At 32.5% G+C, this 17,152-nt stretch overlaps 2 protein-coding genes across 2 annotated transcripts; one reads left to right on the forward strand and one right to left on the reverse strand.

Annotated features, from left to right (window-relative positions):
* Positions 1-2,305: 2,305 nt before the first annotated feature.
* On the reverse strand, positions 2,306-5,555 carry LOC137399965 (C-type lectin domain family 17, member A-like). Its single transcript, XM_068086244.1, has 3 exons — positions 5,477-5,555; positions 3,853-4,038; positions 2,306-2,891 (listed from the first exon to the last, which is right to left on the reverse strand). Exons 1-3 carry the CDS (start codon positions 5,547-5,549, stop codon positions 2,641-2,643), a joined length of 510 nt encoding a protein of 169 aa, XP_067942345.1. The 5' UTR covers positions 5,550-5,555; the 3' UTR covers positions 2,306-2,640.
* A 3,965-nt stretch (positions 5,556-9,520) lies between these two features.
* LOC137399211 (C-type lectin lectoxin-Phi1-like) lies at positions 9,521-12,029 on the forward strand. The gene is made up of 3 exons (XM_068085221.1): positions 9,521-9,586; positions 10,634-10,819; positions 11,353-12,029. The coding sequence occupies exons 1-3, from the start codon at positions 9,526-9,528 to the stop codon at positions 11,601-11,603; spliced, it is 498 nt and encodes a 165-aa protein (XP_067941322.1). The 5' UTR covers positions 9,521-9,525; the 3' UTR covers positions 11,604-12,029.
* Positions 12,030-17,152: the final 5,123 nt, after the last annotated feature.

A 17,152-nucleotide genomic window follows, 5' to 3' on the forward strand; every position in this document is an offset into this window, starting at 1 on the left:
TGAGCTTTGGAGAGGCTATGATTTTAAGTAAAGAGAACCTATTAGAGGGGTTTCATGGCTTGAAATTGGGTGCTCTTGTAGGAAAGCCCCAAACAAACTAGACCAGGAGGGCTAATGGAATACTGCCCTTAAAGGTTGCGGTACGAACGATTTGAAGGCTCAATTGAATAAAAGAGGTGTGTTTATTGTCTTCACTGCATATTGGTCCTATGTGCTTATTGGTGTATGGAGAGTATCATCAGACCAGTGTAAACCACTCGAGGAAAAAAAGGTATATTGTATATGCAAGCGTCTCCAGGGTGCCTGCCTGTGTTTCACAGACTTGGGTTAAGAACACCAGATCAGCTTTATGAGACAAAGCCTCTTTAATAGGTTTATAGGACTATGTAGCTTTTTCAGCTTATTAAGGCTCCTCAAGTATAGATATACGAGGGTGTAGTGAAGAAAGTTGTTTTTCCTTTTAACAGGCTTATAGGAGTAGGTAGCTTTTTCAGCTTATTAAGGCTCCTCAAGTATAGATATACGAGAGTGCAGTGAAGGAAGTTGTTTTTCCTTTTAACAGGCTTATAGGAGTATGTAGCTTTTTCAGCTTATTAAGGCTCCCCAAGTATACATACACGAGGGTGTAGTGAAGAGAGTTGTCTTTCCTTTTTCCATGTAGTAAAGACGTGGTGAGCGATTATAAAACGATTTCTACTATAATAACAGCTGTTTGTCCGTCTAAAATCACTCTAAGAGTGTTAAAGGTTGACTTGCAACAAAATTCACATTACAATTATTTGGTATCAAAAGATTCACCATGTCTTACTCTGCTGTGTTGTAGGTTCCAAATATGCGGAAATGTGATTACAAGCTCTTAAAAGCTCAAAAACGAACAGTTAATAAATGGCCGTAAGTTGGAATCCCTTTACTTTGACGTACTCAATTCGGCAGGGTTATTATTTTGACACGATGTTATCACATGAATAAAAAGGCCAATAAAAGGCTCAATATAATACTTTTTGTAGCAGTAGTTCATGACAAACACTTCAGGTTTTACTGGAAAGCCCTTATCAAATGTAGTTGCTCGCTACTTTACAGTTTCGTTTCAGCAAATAAAGAGAAACCAATTAGATATATACTTTATATGAGAACGTTTATAATTACTGATTATTATTAATAAGCTATCTTGTTCTTTCATTTGGTTTCTGTTCATAGTATCACATATAGGCATCAAACGTTGCCCTCTCTTATAAAGAAGTTAGTTGGACAACTCCTTAATGAACCAATTTTACCCATGTACAGTACATGTGCAACTGTACTGTACAGTACAGTAACTGTACTGTGGGATATACATGTGTTCAAACGATGTATGGAATGCCCCCTCCTAATGAAGGCAACATAATCAATAAAAGGTATTTTTGATAGACAATAAAGAGTTTTATATTTGAAAGGATTTTATGCAAAAACTCTCAATAGTTATTTAATAAATTTTATTTTTATTTACCATAATTTTTGATGTTTGATATTTTTTGCAAATAAAGATGCTCTTTGTTAGCATTTCTCATTTAAGTTATCATAAAAAAAATAGTTTAGCTGATTTACTGAAAACCTCGTTGTCACAAGTCAGAGATTTCTGGATAGGAATCGAGGGTCACCTCATGATAAGACCTTATATAGAAATACAGAATAAAATTACATTTTCACCAATAATTGTGCAAAGTGTACAATTGTTTGAGCAATGTGTAACAATTTGCCGCAGGTGACATTGCTGAGGATTTAGTAAGCTGCAATACATTGAACAACTCTAACAGGTGTTTAAAATAAACTATAAGAATTTTTATTTTATTAAACCACTGCTGTGATTTTACTATATACAGTACTACTAATTACTATGGTATATTATTTTACAACTCTATACTACTGCTTTACCATAACAAAACAGTTATATGAAAGTAAGTATAATACATAAATTAGCTAATGTTATTTGTTTAATTAGTTTGTAATAAATCTGTGCTTAGTCACTATACTTAGCGGCTTTTAATAACTTGGAACAATTTCTCATCAGCTAAAACTCCTATGGAATTTCTTCTGTGCATCAAATTGTAGGTTATAAAAACGGCGTGGAAAAAACATTCTGGAAAACTCTGTGGTTAGACTGTATATCACATGCTGCATAACACGTTTGGTAAACTCTGTGATTATATAATATATGCTGCATAACATGTTGGAACAAGGTTGATTATTCATTAAGTGACAGTAGAACCATCTTAATAATCAGAGCCCAGTCTAATATCTGAGGAGTTTAGACTAAACCAACAGCAAAAGACAAACATTGAATTATATCTTATGAAAGGTTTTATACATAAGTAAAAGCACATTGATTAATATATTGGAGAAATAATGCATTTACTATAATACTGAAGAAAATAACTTCTAAATATATGGTTAAAAAGATTTATAACTCACATGTGATAGTTAAAGAGTGGCTTTTTTATAATGACAAGAGATTTTCCTGCTGTAATATGGTAGAACTCTCATAGGTTTGTATTTACTGAGACAAGAGGTGATGTGGGTCAATATGAATTTAATACAATAAGAACTATTCAAAGCAACAGAAATAAAATAGAGTTCAGGCTGTTAGGAAAAACTGGTCCCATACTAAAACTTTTCACAAACGAAAGCCTGCGGAGTTGAAGTGCAGGTTACATCATCCCACTTGAAGTTTTCCGCGATAAGACCATTAGAAGCTCTGCCACCATCAAATGTGTGAATGCAGTAGTCATCCACAGTCGAACCAGGTTGTGTTTGTTCCCAATCACCTAAAAGAATGTCTTTCTGGTCTCTGCCAAACCACTGCCATTTTCCTCCAGTTTTCTTACCTCCAATCCAAGCCCAGCTGTTCCTCCAATCTGTAAGTAAAGAATGTGAAATCACTACCGCTTAATTAGCACGGAGCGTAACTCCTCTGACCCCACTTGATACTGACTTTTTAAAGAAGAATGATAATTCCGATAAATTGATTTTTGACAAGACTGTATGGATTTCACATGTACAATAATAAGCATAGATAAATGAAACCCTTGTAGTGTGAGTACAATTCATAGGGATGAACTCAATTGATCTTTAGATACAATTCATAGGGATGAACTCAATTGATCTTTAGATACAATTCATAGGGATGAACTCAATTGATCTTTAGATACAATTCATAGGGATGAACTCAATTGATCTTTAGATACAGCTCTACAGGGATGTAATGAATTGATCTTGTGCAAGCGAAATAAACCATATATAAATTTCTCAAAGTTTGTTGTCTGTAGGTCTGTCTGTCTGTCCTTCAGTATGCCCAGCTATAGCTATTAAAATTTTGGAATTAAAATTTCGCATTTTGTTGGATTGAACTCATGTAAATTGCGACCACAGGTTTGCAATTCAATTCTCTAACTACAAGACCACGGAAGCTCTTATAATTCATTGCTCTTACTACATAACGTATAGACCCTTTTCCATTTCACGCCCAAAATGAAGTATTAATTGAAACTACTAACTCTATTAACTCTATGAAACGCGATGCTTTCTCGTGTTTTCATGAACTTCTATTTTTTAGTTTATCTCTTAACTTATTTAAACTGCACAAAATACTTTTCTCAAGATATGAAGTTTGAAAGTTAGAATGGCAACTGTTGTTATATGTTAAATACAAATAATTTTTTGTGTTAAGACTTTTATTACCCAGGCAACGCCGAGCATTTGTCTAGTTGTTCAATAAATTCATAATTTGAATTGTTATTTATTATTATTATTATTTATTATTATTTGAGTTGATATTCAAACAGAGGTACAAAACTATGTAAGGATGAAAGCACATACCTGGATCTGTCATTCTTAAGTTTTTGTACCAGTTGATAGATTCCACGGAGTCGAGGACAGCTAGATACTCTCCAGCACCTTCACAGTAAGCCTTAGCCTCATCCCAGGTCTTACGTTCTCTAATAATGCGCAGACAGCTGCAGGCAAATGGGTTGTATGCGTATCCTGTTGGACACGCTATTCCTGCTGTTAAGGACAGATAACTATATATAACAAAAAATAGATATATCTACATACTGCTTAGTGTTTGTTTGTCTTTTGTCCCTATTTGTAGTCATAGCAATTCAAAACTAGCCACGGAAAGTTTGCATTGCACTGGATTTGCACTTGAGCTCTTTAGCGACAGACAGGTACATTACTCATTACACTACATGCCCGATAAGCAATACTATGATATGATTATGCCTTACAATCAAAATATGCTTGATTTCACAGCCGTGTTTCCAAACCTGTTTGATCCCTGTGAAATGCAATTTTTCTGAACGTTCTTAACTGGCTTTGGAAAGCTTGCATGCCACGATCATTGATTGCGTGCCACAAACAAAACTTCACCTCTTTTGTTTGTTTATAGTTTTTACATCAATTCTTTATTTATTTTAAAACTAGATGTCTTTATAACTAGCTAAACATCTGCTTTCTTTAAAAATTTCAATTTTACCCGCTTTCAATTTCCGGATCCTAAGATCTGACTGATCCTAAGGTAAATCGCTAAAAACTGTAAAAACTAAAAACTTTTCACATGATCAGTCATATGTTGCATTATTTTGAGTAGGAATTGCTTCTACATCCTCTCTACATTTAGTCACACGGAGTAGTCTTGTGTGCTTCACTGCTTCAGTAATGTATTTAGTTCTGGTATCTCATTTTTACATTTGTACCAGTATCGAGAGGTACCAGCATCGTGTATTTAAACTTTCTATGGATAGCTTTTACTGCATCAGTAACATTTTTATCTCACACACTTCTATTTACTCATCGTTATTATTAATTTAACATATTCATGATTTGTATTTTTTTTCAGTTTATATAAATTGTATCAGTATTAAATCTTTTTTATTTTAATTTTTGTAGTAGAACAGACTTCATCTAGCCATTACTGGCTACTTATTTTACAATCAATCACTGTTAAAGTTGTTTTATTTTTTCTTAATTTATTTAAGCTGTACCAAACACTTTTATCATGATACGACATTTAAAAGTTAGAATGGTAAATGCTGTATATGATAAACAAAAATAGACTTTCAGTGCAAAAACCTTTTTATTGCCAGCTTAATGACGGGCATTCATATAGCTGGAGGTAGATGAAATAAAATACATAAATAAAATTGAAGTTAGTAAATGTCAGCTAGAATAGCATGGTATAAAGCTATATTACTTTCTACATATCATTGTATATAGCTATATAACTTATATAACTATAAATTATATAGCTGTATATAACACTATATAATCTAATTATATGTATATAATATATAACTAGGTGATTGATCTAAATAACTAAAGGTATATATATCTACCTATTTATCATCTATAAAAGTAGATTAACATATAAATATAAACATCAGGAAGGTCAGCTAAAATGAAACGCTATATAAGCTAGCTTTGAATAAAATTTGACACTCACAGCAATAAGCATTGACTTGAATGCTGGAGACTGTAGCAGCTACTACAAAGATAGAAATCATGTATGTCTTCATCTTCAATCGTAACCAGAATATCCTCAACTCCGCTAAGAGGTCTTATATACCAACAGTATATTCCGGTGACTTACTATGACTCACAATAGAATTACTTGTGAAATTACAACATGTCTATGCAAGTTATACATTAGCAATACTTATTTACCTTATTTCGTCAGTTCACTTTGACATGCTCGGTGGTTAATGGAGTTATTACATCAGTTAGTTTGATGTCTTTGATTGATTAGGTTCTACAGCTTGATCTGCTGATAACATCTATATTGATAGATGGAAACACGTATATAAACATTGCATCATATTGCGGTGTACCACCTCCTTATTTGTCATGTTCATGGTTTCGAATAATTCTTCTCACCATGAGTAGGTCAGAAACTAGTTATTGAGTGACTGTATGGAGTTCTCTAGCTGTTGTATGAAGATGAGACTTTACTCTGACATCAGAGTCAAGACAATAAGGTGGAGAAATAAACTATACTTTATGATAAACTCCTACTAGCTTCTACTGATAGACTTCTACTAGCTTTACTGTTATATGATTAACGATTTGGGATATGTAAGGCATCAAATATAACAATTTTGTGATAATTTAGTGTTTCAGTGATTATCTACACGTAGTTTAACAAACTACATTTTGTCATGGCATGTGGGCATGTATGTATGCGAAAGTCTGTTCCAATGCATGCTCGCATGTATGCACATGAGCATGCCTGCGTGTTTCTGCATCCATGTTTTAGTGCAGGTAAACACATGTTCACATTTTCTGGCCAATTTCATCCAAATTTCAGTTGCATATGTTCCATGCCTTCTTCCATGGAAGGCATGGAAAGAAGGAGAATGCGTGAAGTATTCTCACATTTGATTTCTCATAAACAGTCTTTTAAACACCTGAAAACTTTCTGATAGAAAATAAAAACAATTCTCTGACACCTCAAAGTTTGTTGCTTTTCATAATTTTAAGGCTACAGTAGAGGCTCCTACAAAGTAAATTATCCACTCTGTAAACGTTTATGTCATAGCAATTTTACATTATATAAACAGTAATATACTCGTAAATTTCTTAATCCGTTCCATAACTCTTCAAACTCACACCTATGGCCTTTCAAATAGGAAAAAATTATATTTAACCTTTTAATTTAACTTTTTTTGTACCGAAGTTAACTATATCCTAGTAACATTAATAAAACAACTAAGGAATTACAGGCTTGAGTAATTACTAAAGGATCTGTACTGCTATGTCAAGGCTAATATTTGTCCTTAGCGCTTGTGTACAAGATCTACGCGTAGCTAAATGTTTCTTTTCCTTTACATGAAAGTTTTGCTCCTTTTTGAAATTTTGGACGCTCATATTGACTAGTTCAGCGGTGCAGAATATTTCGGGTTAGAAGAAAACGTAGAAGGTATTGAACAGTCAAAAGAAGCAAAATGGCCAAGCAAACGGCGCTTAAGGTTTTTTCTTTAAAAGTTTTTATTTTAATATTAGCATGCATTATAAACTTTCTTTATCGTGTCACTTATTTTGGAATGAATATTTGTAGCATTTAATAGATTTAACATAATTTATAAATTTGCAGATTTTTAGCAGATCATTTGATAGCATCATTGGGGTTATTTGAATTATTATTTGCATATTATGTGCATATTGCACACAAAAACCCAGTTTTGGCTACAAATCGTGGCGAACATATCAATTAGTACTTGCATCCACTTGACATTAGAGAGATATGTTCCTGTGATACAAAGCATAAACTTTACACAAATTCTTTACGTTATGTGAAATTTACATTAAGTGAGGTGTATGTTATAAGAGTGTCGACTACACTTGCAAAACTAGTAAATCTATATATAGTTTAACATTTGTCTTGTAAGAATAATTTTTATAATGTCAGTTTTTGATAAATTAAATTGTTGATTAACAGAAATAATTTTTATGAAAAAGAAGCATAAACATAATTTATCGGTACATAATTAGTTTATTGTAATATTTTTATCAGTTCATTATATTATCACTATTTATTTATTGTATCACTGTGGCAAAGAAAGTGGCAGACTAAAAGCCTCTTTATATGAGAACTGTAAAACCTCTAATTGAACGCTGTGGTCTTCTATTTTCCACCCCTTTCTTATTAGTGGCGATCAATTCAAGGCGGCGTTCAGATAAAAGCTGGCATTGCATTTTTCAAGTGGCTCATACAAATTTTTGGAAGATAATTTTAGTCCTTTTACAAGTGACGTGAATGTCACCTATATTTTGCATTTTTTTCGGTGGAACGATAATTAACCTTTTGGATGCAATAATTCTGCGAACATAACTCTAACTTGTCAAAGATCTCTTAATAAATCTACATTGAGAAATCGAGAAATATCTCTACCAGTAGATATTTATTGCTTGCAATGAACCTGTGATGATATTATAGCTTGTGTACTGCTTTGTAATTTGTTGGAGGTCTTGCACCATCAAGTCATAAAGTGTACTTAGAAATATTTTCAAGCGTCAATATAAATTGTTATGGTAAATTTCTACAAAATGTGCTTAACCATAAACACATTCTGCGTTACTGTTGCAAAAATCTTTATATAACTAGCTTTAGTATAACTTAATATAAGTAATCACAAATCATTTTAGATAGCTATAAAAACGTGAAAAACTTTGGTACATCCTCAAATGGTTTTCTTTAAAAAAGTTCATGCCTTTCTTGGTAATCTAATGAGTACTTCTGAGTACTCAAAGGGTTTGCTCAAACTCTATGATAATCCTTCATTGAGAGAATATATTGGCAGCCATCTAACGATCTAAAGCTAATAAATCAGAAGTTTTTGAGGATGCTCGACACTCGACAGATGACCTGTCATTGGCTGCGGAGAAATCTTTAGAGCGCAACTACTTAAACCATCTATTGATTTTACTGTTTTATGTCTATGCAAGTAACTCGATCTTGCACCATTATCAATACTAGCAGCTTGACAATCTAGTCTGCTGTGTTAGATCATCAGTTGCACCAATAAAGCACAGAGAATAACAGTCTACATAATTATACTGAAGTGTTGAAAGGTGTTAGTGTGTCAGCCTCCCAGGCTGAATGTGGTGAGTTTGAATCCCATTGAAAACAATCTTTTATTTCAACTTTTAGCCATGGCTTTACGGAAACGACTGCAAGTTTTATTATATTAAAAGTAGTCCTTTAACAGTCAGGTAGGCCGTGAGAAATCATTCAAAGATAACTGAACAATATTTTTTAGGTGTGAAACAGTGCGGGATTGGTGCAAGTGGTAATGTGTTGGTCTATCTAACAACAAGTTGAGGGTTAGAACCCTGTGAAAGGGAATCTTTTTATCTAACCTCAGAGTATAGCTACAGATATCCTGATAGATGAACACTACTCTTATTATAGTAAATATTATCATTAAATCGTTATACTTGATGTTTTACATATCCGAGGTCATTAATCATATAACAGTAAAGCCAGTAGAAGTGTATTGTAGAATATAGTTTATCTTTCCATTTTATCGTTTTGCCTCTCATGTCAGAGTAAAGTCTCATCTGTATAATACAGCTAGAGAACTCCATACACTCACTCTATAACTAGTTTCTGACCTACTCATGGTGAGAAGAATTATTCGAAACCATGAACATGACAAATAAGGAGGTGGTACATCGCAATATGATGCAATGTTTATATACGTGTTTCCATCTATCAATATAGATGTTATCAGCAGATCAAGCTGTAGAAGCTAATCAATCAAAAACATCAAATTAACTGATGTAATAACTTCATTAACCACCAATCATGTCAAAGTGAACTGATGCAATAAGGTAAATAAGTATTACTACTGGATACTTTTCATAGAAATGTTGTAATTTTACAAGGAATTTTATTGTGAATCATCGTAAGTCACCAGAATATAATGTTGGTATATAAGACTTCTCTCAGAAGAGTTGAGAGGATTCTGGTGAAGATCGAAGATGAAGACATACATGGTTTCTCTCTTTGTAGTAGCTGCTACAGTCTGCAGCATTCAAGTCAATGCTTATTGCTGTGAGTGTCAAATTGTATTCAAAGCTAACTTATATAGCGTGTCATTTTAGCTGACCTTCCTGATGTTTATCTTTATATACTAATCTACTTTTATAGATGTTAGATAGGTAGATATATATATATATATATATATATATATATATATATATATATATATATATATATATATATATATATATATATATATATATATATATATATATACCTTTAGTTATTTACACCACTTAGTTTTATATTATATATAGTTAAATTATATAGTAATATATATAGTTATTTAATTCATACCTATAATTAAATAACAATATAACTTTATACCATGCCATTTTAGTTGGTATTTGTGAAGTTGAAGTTTGTTCATTTATTTAATTTCATCTACCTTTAGTTATATACTAGCTTAATTACTCGCATTGCCATGACAATAACAAAGTTTTTGCAAAGAAATCTTTATTATTGTTTAATATATACAGCATTTACTATTATAAATTTTAAAGATTATATCATGATGAAAGTGTTATGTGTAGTTTAAATAAATTAAGAAAAAATAAATCAACTGTAACGGAGGTTGAATGTAAAATAAGTAGCAAGTAATAGCTAGATAAAGTCTGTTCTACTACAAAAATTACAAGAAAAAAATATTTGATACTGATACTAACAAAATGAGCTGAGAAAAAAGATCATGAATATGTTAAATTGATAATAACAATGAGTAAATAGAAGTGTGTGAGATAAAATTGTTACTGATGCAGTAAAAGCTATCCATCAAAATTTTAAATACAGCGATACTAGTACCTCTTGATATACAGGTACAAACGTAAAAATGAGAGACTGGAACTAAATACATCACTGAAGCAGTGAAGCACAAAGGACTAATTTGTGTGACTAAATGGAAAAAGAATTTAGAATCAATTCCTACTCAAAATAACACAGCATACAACTGTCTATGTGAAAAGTTTTTAGTTTTTACAGTTTCTAGCGATTTGCCTTTAGGATCAGTCAGATCTTAGAAACCCGAATTTTTTGTGATATATAGTTGTTTGTTTTTAATAGCTGGAAGGCCGTGTCCAACAGGATACGCATACAACCCATTTGCCTGCAGCTGTCTGCGTATTATTAGAGAACGTAAAACCTGGGATGAAGCTAAGGCTTACTGTGAAGCTGCCGGAGAGTATCTAGCTGTCCTCGACTCCGTGGAATCTATCAACTGGTACAAAAACTTAAGAATGACAGATCCAGGTATGTGTTTTCAACCATAAAAAGTTTTGTATCTTTGTTTAAATATTGACAATTCAGATAACGAATTTATGGAACATTTATCTCACTTGCACCAATGATATACAGCGCCCACTGGGGGCTGTATATCATTGCTTGCACCAAATCCGGTCATTACATCTGCATGAGGTGTATTTAATGATCAATTGAGTTCATCCCTATGAGCTGTATTTAAAGATCAATTGGGTTCATCCCTATGAGCTGTATTTAGTAATCAATTGAATTCATCCCTATGAGATGTATTTAAAGATCAATTGAATTCATCCCTATGAGGTGTATTTAATAATCAATTGAGTCCATCTTCATGAATTGTATTCAAACAACAAGAGTTTTATTAATCTTTGCTTATTACTGCAATGTGAAATCCATACAGTCTTGTCAAAAATGAATCTTTCGGGATTATTAATCTTCTTTCAAAAATTCACAGCATCAAATATGGTCAGGAGTTATGTCCCGTGCTAACTAAGCAATAGGGATTTCACATTTTTTACTTACAGATTGGAGAAGCAGCTGGGCTTGGATTGGAGGAAAGAAAACTGGAGGAAAATGGCAGTGGTTTGGCAGAGACCAGAAAGACATCCTTCTGGGTGATTGGGAACAGACACAACCTAGTCCGAATCTCGATGACTATTGCATTCACACATTTGACGGTGCCAGAGCTTCTAATGGTTTTATCGCGGAGAACTTTAAGTGGGATGACATAACCTGCACTTCAACTCCCCAGGCTTTTGTGTGTGAAAAGTTTTAGTATGGAACCAGTTTTTCCTAACTGCCTGAACTCTATTTTATTTCTGTTGCTTTAAATAGTTGCTATTGTATTAAATTCATATTAACCCACATCACCACTTGCTTCAGTAAATATAAACCTTTGAGAGCTCAATAGTATTAAAGCAGGAGAATCTCTTTTCAGTTTGAAAAAAGCCACTCTTTAACTATCACATGTGAGCTATAAATCTTTTTAACCATATATTTAGAAATTAATCTTTTCAGTATTATAGAAAACCCAATACTTCTTTAAGGTATTAATTAATGTGTTTCTGCTTATGTAGAAAACCTTTAGTAAGATATAATTCAATGTTTGTCTTTTGCTGTTGGTTTAGTCTAAACTCCTCAGATATTAGACTGGGCTCTTTTTATTAAGATGGTTCTACTGTCATTTAATAAATAATCAACTTTGTGGGAACCTGTTATACAGCATATATTATATAACCATAGAGTTTTCCAAAATACTCTTTCCCCACCGCTTTTATAACCTATATTTTGATACACAGAAAAAATTCCATAGGAGTTTCAGCTGATGAGAAGTTGTTCCAAGTTATAGAAAGTTGCTCAGTATAGTGACTAAACACAGATTTATTACAAACTAATCAAACGAAAAACATTAGCTTATTTATGTATTTTATTTACTTTCATACTTTTGTTACAATAAAGCAGTAGTATAGAGCAGTAAAATAATATACCATAGTAATAGTAGTACTGTATATAGTAAAATAACAGCAGTGGTTTAGTAAAATAAAATTTAGTATAGTTTATTCTAGACACCTGTTAGAGTTATTCAATCTATTGCAGCTTACTTACTCTTTAGCAATGTCACCCACAACAACTTGTTATACATTGCCAAAAAAATCGTGCACTTTACACAACTATTCGTGAAAACATAGTTTTATTCTGTACTTCTATATAAGGTTTTATTACAAGATTATTCCAGTTTCTACCCCAAAAGCTATGACTTATGAGTCAAAGGTTTCTAGTAAATGAGTTCAAATACATTTTTTATGATAACTTAAATGAGAAATGCAAACAAAGAGCATGAATATTTGCAATAAATGACAAACATAAAAATTATTGCTAAATTGAAGTAGAACTTATCAAAAAATTATTAAGATTTTACAAAAAAGTCCTTTAAATATGAAATTTTTTGTTGTCTACTAAAAACACCCTATATTTATTATGAGGCTTTCATTAAGAGGGGGTATTCCACACAACATTTGTATATTTTCTATATATATATTTCTCAAAGTATGTCTGTCTGTCATTCCAGCTATAGCTATAGCTATGGCGCACACTGGTTATTTTACCGATGCGGCCACCGTTACGGTGCCCGTGTTAAGAAATACTTTTTGGTAGGTTCAATTAATATATCTGGAGTCAAGGTCAATTCTTCTTACGTGGACAATTATATTGTCTTTGTGAGAAGAGCCTCGACATTATCTTTCCCCTCAGTCAGACAAAGACAGTATGATATATCAGTTTTTTACACACACACAAATACACACGCATGCACGCATGTGCACACACACACAACTTCTATGCAAAAATTATTATTATTAATTTTACATAGGGCCTATTCAATATCATTATTTTGTTTTCTAAGTTCGTATTAATTGTATCATTACCGAATCATCTCATATTGTAATCGTAGCAAGACAAACTCAATTAGGCTATTACTTGCTATTTATTTCACACTTACATCTAAACATTTTTTTTATATTTGTTCTGTTTATTTTAATTTATTTGACCTGCACGAAACATTTTCCCCATGATATGAAGTTTAAAAGTGGTTTGACAAAGTTTCAAAACCTTCACAGTAACTGCTGTAGTTTTCTCTCTTAATTTATTTCAATTACACAAAACACTAAAAATTAGAATAGCAAATGTTATTATATATTAAACACAAATAAATTATCACAGCATAAACCTTTTTATTACTCGGGCAATGCTGGGTAGCACAGCTAGTGTACATCTATATCACACAGTATGTATAACATAGATGCATTAAGGAGTTGTCTAACTTCTTTATAAGAGAGGGAAACTTCTGATGCTTAGAAAGGATACTTAAATGCAGTTAGATCATTGTTTATTATAGACAATAATTATAAAATCTGCTAAAACAACCGTGATTAGCCTGTTTGAGTTTTAAATATATTGAATGCTGCTATCCCCCTTCTTATACGTATATATTTAACTGGTTTCTCTTTATTTGCTCAACTGATGCTATAAGGCAGGTGGACTAATAAAACTCACCTTTAGGCAGCTGCAAATTGTTCTATTACATAAATTTTAACAAAAAAGTTGTGAGACAGTCAAAGTCAATATGTAGTCGATCTGTATCACAATCACAATGCAGTAGTCAACCACATTCAGATTAGGTAGAGTTTGTTCCCAATCATTTAGAAGGATGTTTTTCTGGTCTCTGCCAAACCACTGCCATTTTCCTCTAAAGAATATGTAAAAGAATATGAAAACATGTAGAAGCAAAAGAACAAGCAGCAGGCCTTGACAGTTATATTAACTTTATTGTGTAAATAAGATTATAAGTTCATATAATGATAATTACATATAATAATATATAAAAATAAGATATAATAGTATAAAATAATGATAGTGAAGGATAATAAGTATTTTAAATGCACTATATTCAAATAAGAACTGGCTCACTTTTGTGCTATTTAAATTAGGACTGTATGTTAAGCTAAAGCTATGTTTTCATAAATTTCAAGAAGTTTATCTCTATAATTACTTCAATGAGTATATGCTATCATCAGGTGTAATAACTTGCTGCACAATCATTCCACAGTATTGCAAGGCAGGTGGTAGAGTGTCAGCCTACCAAGCCACAACTTGAAAGTTTGGCTTTAGGTGAAAGCAATTTTATTCTTTACCTCAAAGCCTGACTTTAGACTGACTAGTAAATACTTGCACCCAAACAGTCCTGTCCGGTGTGAGAGATTGTCACCTAGATTGTACCTATAAAGTGCAGCAAGCTTATTTTTGAGCACAATTACGTTATATGGGCACACAACCTTTCCTATGCTAACTACTTATTCAGCAAAAATCTGAGTTTTAGCTTTATCGATTCAACCTCAAGTACGTTTTTAAAATATATTGTATAATATTAGTCTGTGCATGAGGTGCCAGAATTTTCCTGGTGATTAAGCAGAAAGTATCCGTCTGTCATAGTTCAGGCAGTCAAGGAAAAGGTAATCTAATACTGAGCTTTTCAGTTTAGCTTTTAACCTATTGATGTATTGTTTACTTTTTCAGAAGTAGCAACTCTTTTTGTTTTTTTTTAATTCTTCATGACATAGTAGCAATTGCAAGGTGTTGTACTAAGAATATTTCAATAATTACATAATAAACAATATTTGAGTTCATTTTTGCATCTTTATACTTTATAGCAAAATAATAATGATCTCAAATCAACAAACATTTCATATTTTGTTTTTATTTTATTTAGGAGCAGTTGTAATGTATATTAGATTTTTATTAGTTCGGAAGACAAAATTGTTTTTCAATTACTTAGACTAGAGCCTTTTGAGCAAATCGAACACACCGCAGTTTAATTATGAGGTTGTTTGTAATATTTCTGGAGATATTTATGACTTGATTCTGTAATATTATTCAATTAATATTATGTATTCAAGTCTTAAGCGAACGGCAAGTTTAACACTTGCAGATGATTTGTTACATACCGTTTTTATCGATAAACTGTTAACCTGTGGCTCATGTTAGAAAACTTATCCTTTTTGAGATATAACCTAAACTTTTAAAGTGGTTGATGTTTAATACTGGTAACTGTTAGGAGTATATTATTATTGGTATAAAGATATACTTGTAGAAACTTATTGTAGATTTTGTCAAAAATCTTCAGTATCTCTCAATCATTTGTGATTGTATTTGATGTGTGAGATAATCTGAATGCCAGGACGTTTTATGGTTAAAATTGACAAAATTTGATCAGGATTAAAATGCTCAAATTTGGTACCCGTTAATGAATTCCACGGAGTCGAAGATAGATTGCAATACCAGTTAGAGTGGACACTCACTCTGGTGAGAGTGAGGTGGGCTCTCATTCTAGTGATAGTATAATGAGGGTATGCCTACAGGACTGAGCTTTGAAGAGGCTATGATTTTAAGTGAAGAGAACCTCTTAGAAGGGTTTCATGGCTTGAAATTGGATGTTCTTGCGGGAAAGCCCCGAACAAGCTAGACCAGGAGGGCTAATGGAATACTGCCCTTCAAGGTTACGGTACGAACGGTTTGAAGGCTCAACTGAATAAAGCAGGTGTGTTCATTGTTTGTGTTCCTATGTGCTTATTGGTGTATGGGGGGGGGTATCATCACACCAGTCTAAACGACTTAAGGAAAAAACGGTATGTTGTATATGCAGGCGTCTCTCGAGAGCATGACTATGTTCACAAACTTGGGCTAAGGACACCAGATCGGCTTTAGGAGGCAAAGCCTCTTTAACAGGCTTATAGGTTTATGTAGCTTTTTCAGCTTATTAAGGCTCCCCAACTGTATAAATATACGAGGGTGTTGTGAAAAGAGTTGTCTTTCTTTTTTTTATGTAGTAAAGACGTGGTGAGCGATTATAAAACAATTTCTACTATAATAACAGCTGTTTGTCCGTCTAAAATCACTCTAAGAGTGTTAAAGGTTGACTTGCAACAAAATTCAAATTATAATTATTTGGTATTAAAAGATTCACCATGTCTTACTCTGCTGTGTTGTAGGTTCCAAATATGCGGAAATGTGATTACAAGCCCTTAAAAGCTCAGAAACGAACAGTTAAAAAATGGCCGTAGGTTGGAATACCTTTACTTTGACGTACTCAATTCGGCAGGTTTATTGTTTTGACACAATGTTATCAGATGAAATAAAAGGCCAATAAAAGGCTCAATATAATATTTTTTGTAGCAGTAGTTTATGACAAACACTTCAGGTTCTACCGGTAAGCCCTTATCAAATGTAGTTGCTCACTACTTTACAGTTTCGTTTCAGTAAATAAAGAGAAACCAGTTAGATATATACTTGTATGAAAGGATTAGCAGCATTCAATATATGTAAGACTCAAGCAGGCTAATTACAGTTGGCAATGTTTATAATTACTACTTTTTATTATTAAGCTATCTTGTTCTTTCATTTGGTTTCTGTTCATAGGATCATATCTAAGCATCAAAGGTTGCCCTCTCTTATAAAGGAGTTAGTTGGACAACTCCTTAATGACCCAATTTTACACATGTACTGTGCTGTGGGATATACATGCGGTCAAACAATGTATGGAATGGCCCCTCCTAATGAAGGCAACATAATCAGTAAAAGGTATTTTTAATAAACAATAAAGGGTTTTATATTTGAAAGGATTTTATGCAAAAAATCTCAATAATTATTTAATAAATTTTATTTTTATTTACCAATAATTTTTGATGTTTGACATCTCTTGCAAATAAAGATGTTCTTTGTTTGCATTTTTCATTTAAGCTATTCTAAGAAAAATAGTTTAGCTGATTTACT

The sequence above is a fragment of the Watersipora subatra genome, chromosome 7 (genome assembly GCF_963576615.1).
Source record: "Watersipora subatra chromosome 7, tzWatSuba1.1, whole genome shotgun sequence".
Classification (NCBI taxonomy): domain Eukaryota; kingdom Metazoa; phylum Bryozoa; class Gymnolaemata; order Cheilostomatida; family Watersiporidae; genus Watersipora; species Watersipora subatra.

What these genes read in the sequence shown, in the direction of transcription:
- LOC137399965 (XM_068086244.1), bottom strand. Translation starts at nt 5,549, where the DNA reads ATGAAGACATACATGATTTCTATCTTTGTAGTAGCTGCTACAGTCTCC. An exon ending in TCAAGTCAATGCTTATTGCT is followed by an intron (nt 4,039 to 5,476) that starts GTGAGTGTCAAA and finishes TGTCCTTAACAG; the next exon opens with CAGGAATAGCGTGTCCAACA. An exon ending in CTTAAGAATGACAGATCCAG is followed by an intron (nt 2,892 to 3,852) that starts GTATGTGCTTTC and finishes CTTTACTTACAG; the next exon opens with ATTGGAGGAACAGCTGGGCT.
- LOC137399211 (XM_068085221.1), top strand. Translation starts at nt 9,526, where the DNA reads ATGGTTTCTCTCTTTGTAGTAGCTGCTACAGTCTGCAGCATTCAAGTC. An exon ending in TCAAGTCAATGCTTATTGCT is followed by an intron (nt 9,587 to 10,633) that starts GTGAGTGTCAAA and finishes TGTTTTTAATAG; the next exon opens with CTGGAAGGCCGTGTCCAACA. An exon ending in CTTAAGAATGACAGATCCAG is followed by an intron (nt 10,820 to 11,352) that starts GTATGTGTTTTC and finishes TTTTACTTACAG; the next exon opens with ATTGGAGAAGCAGCTGGGCT.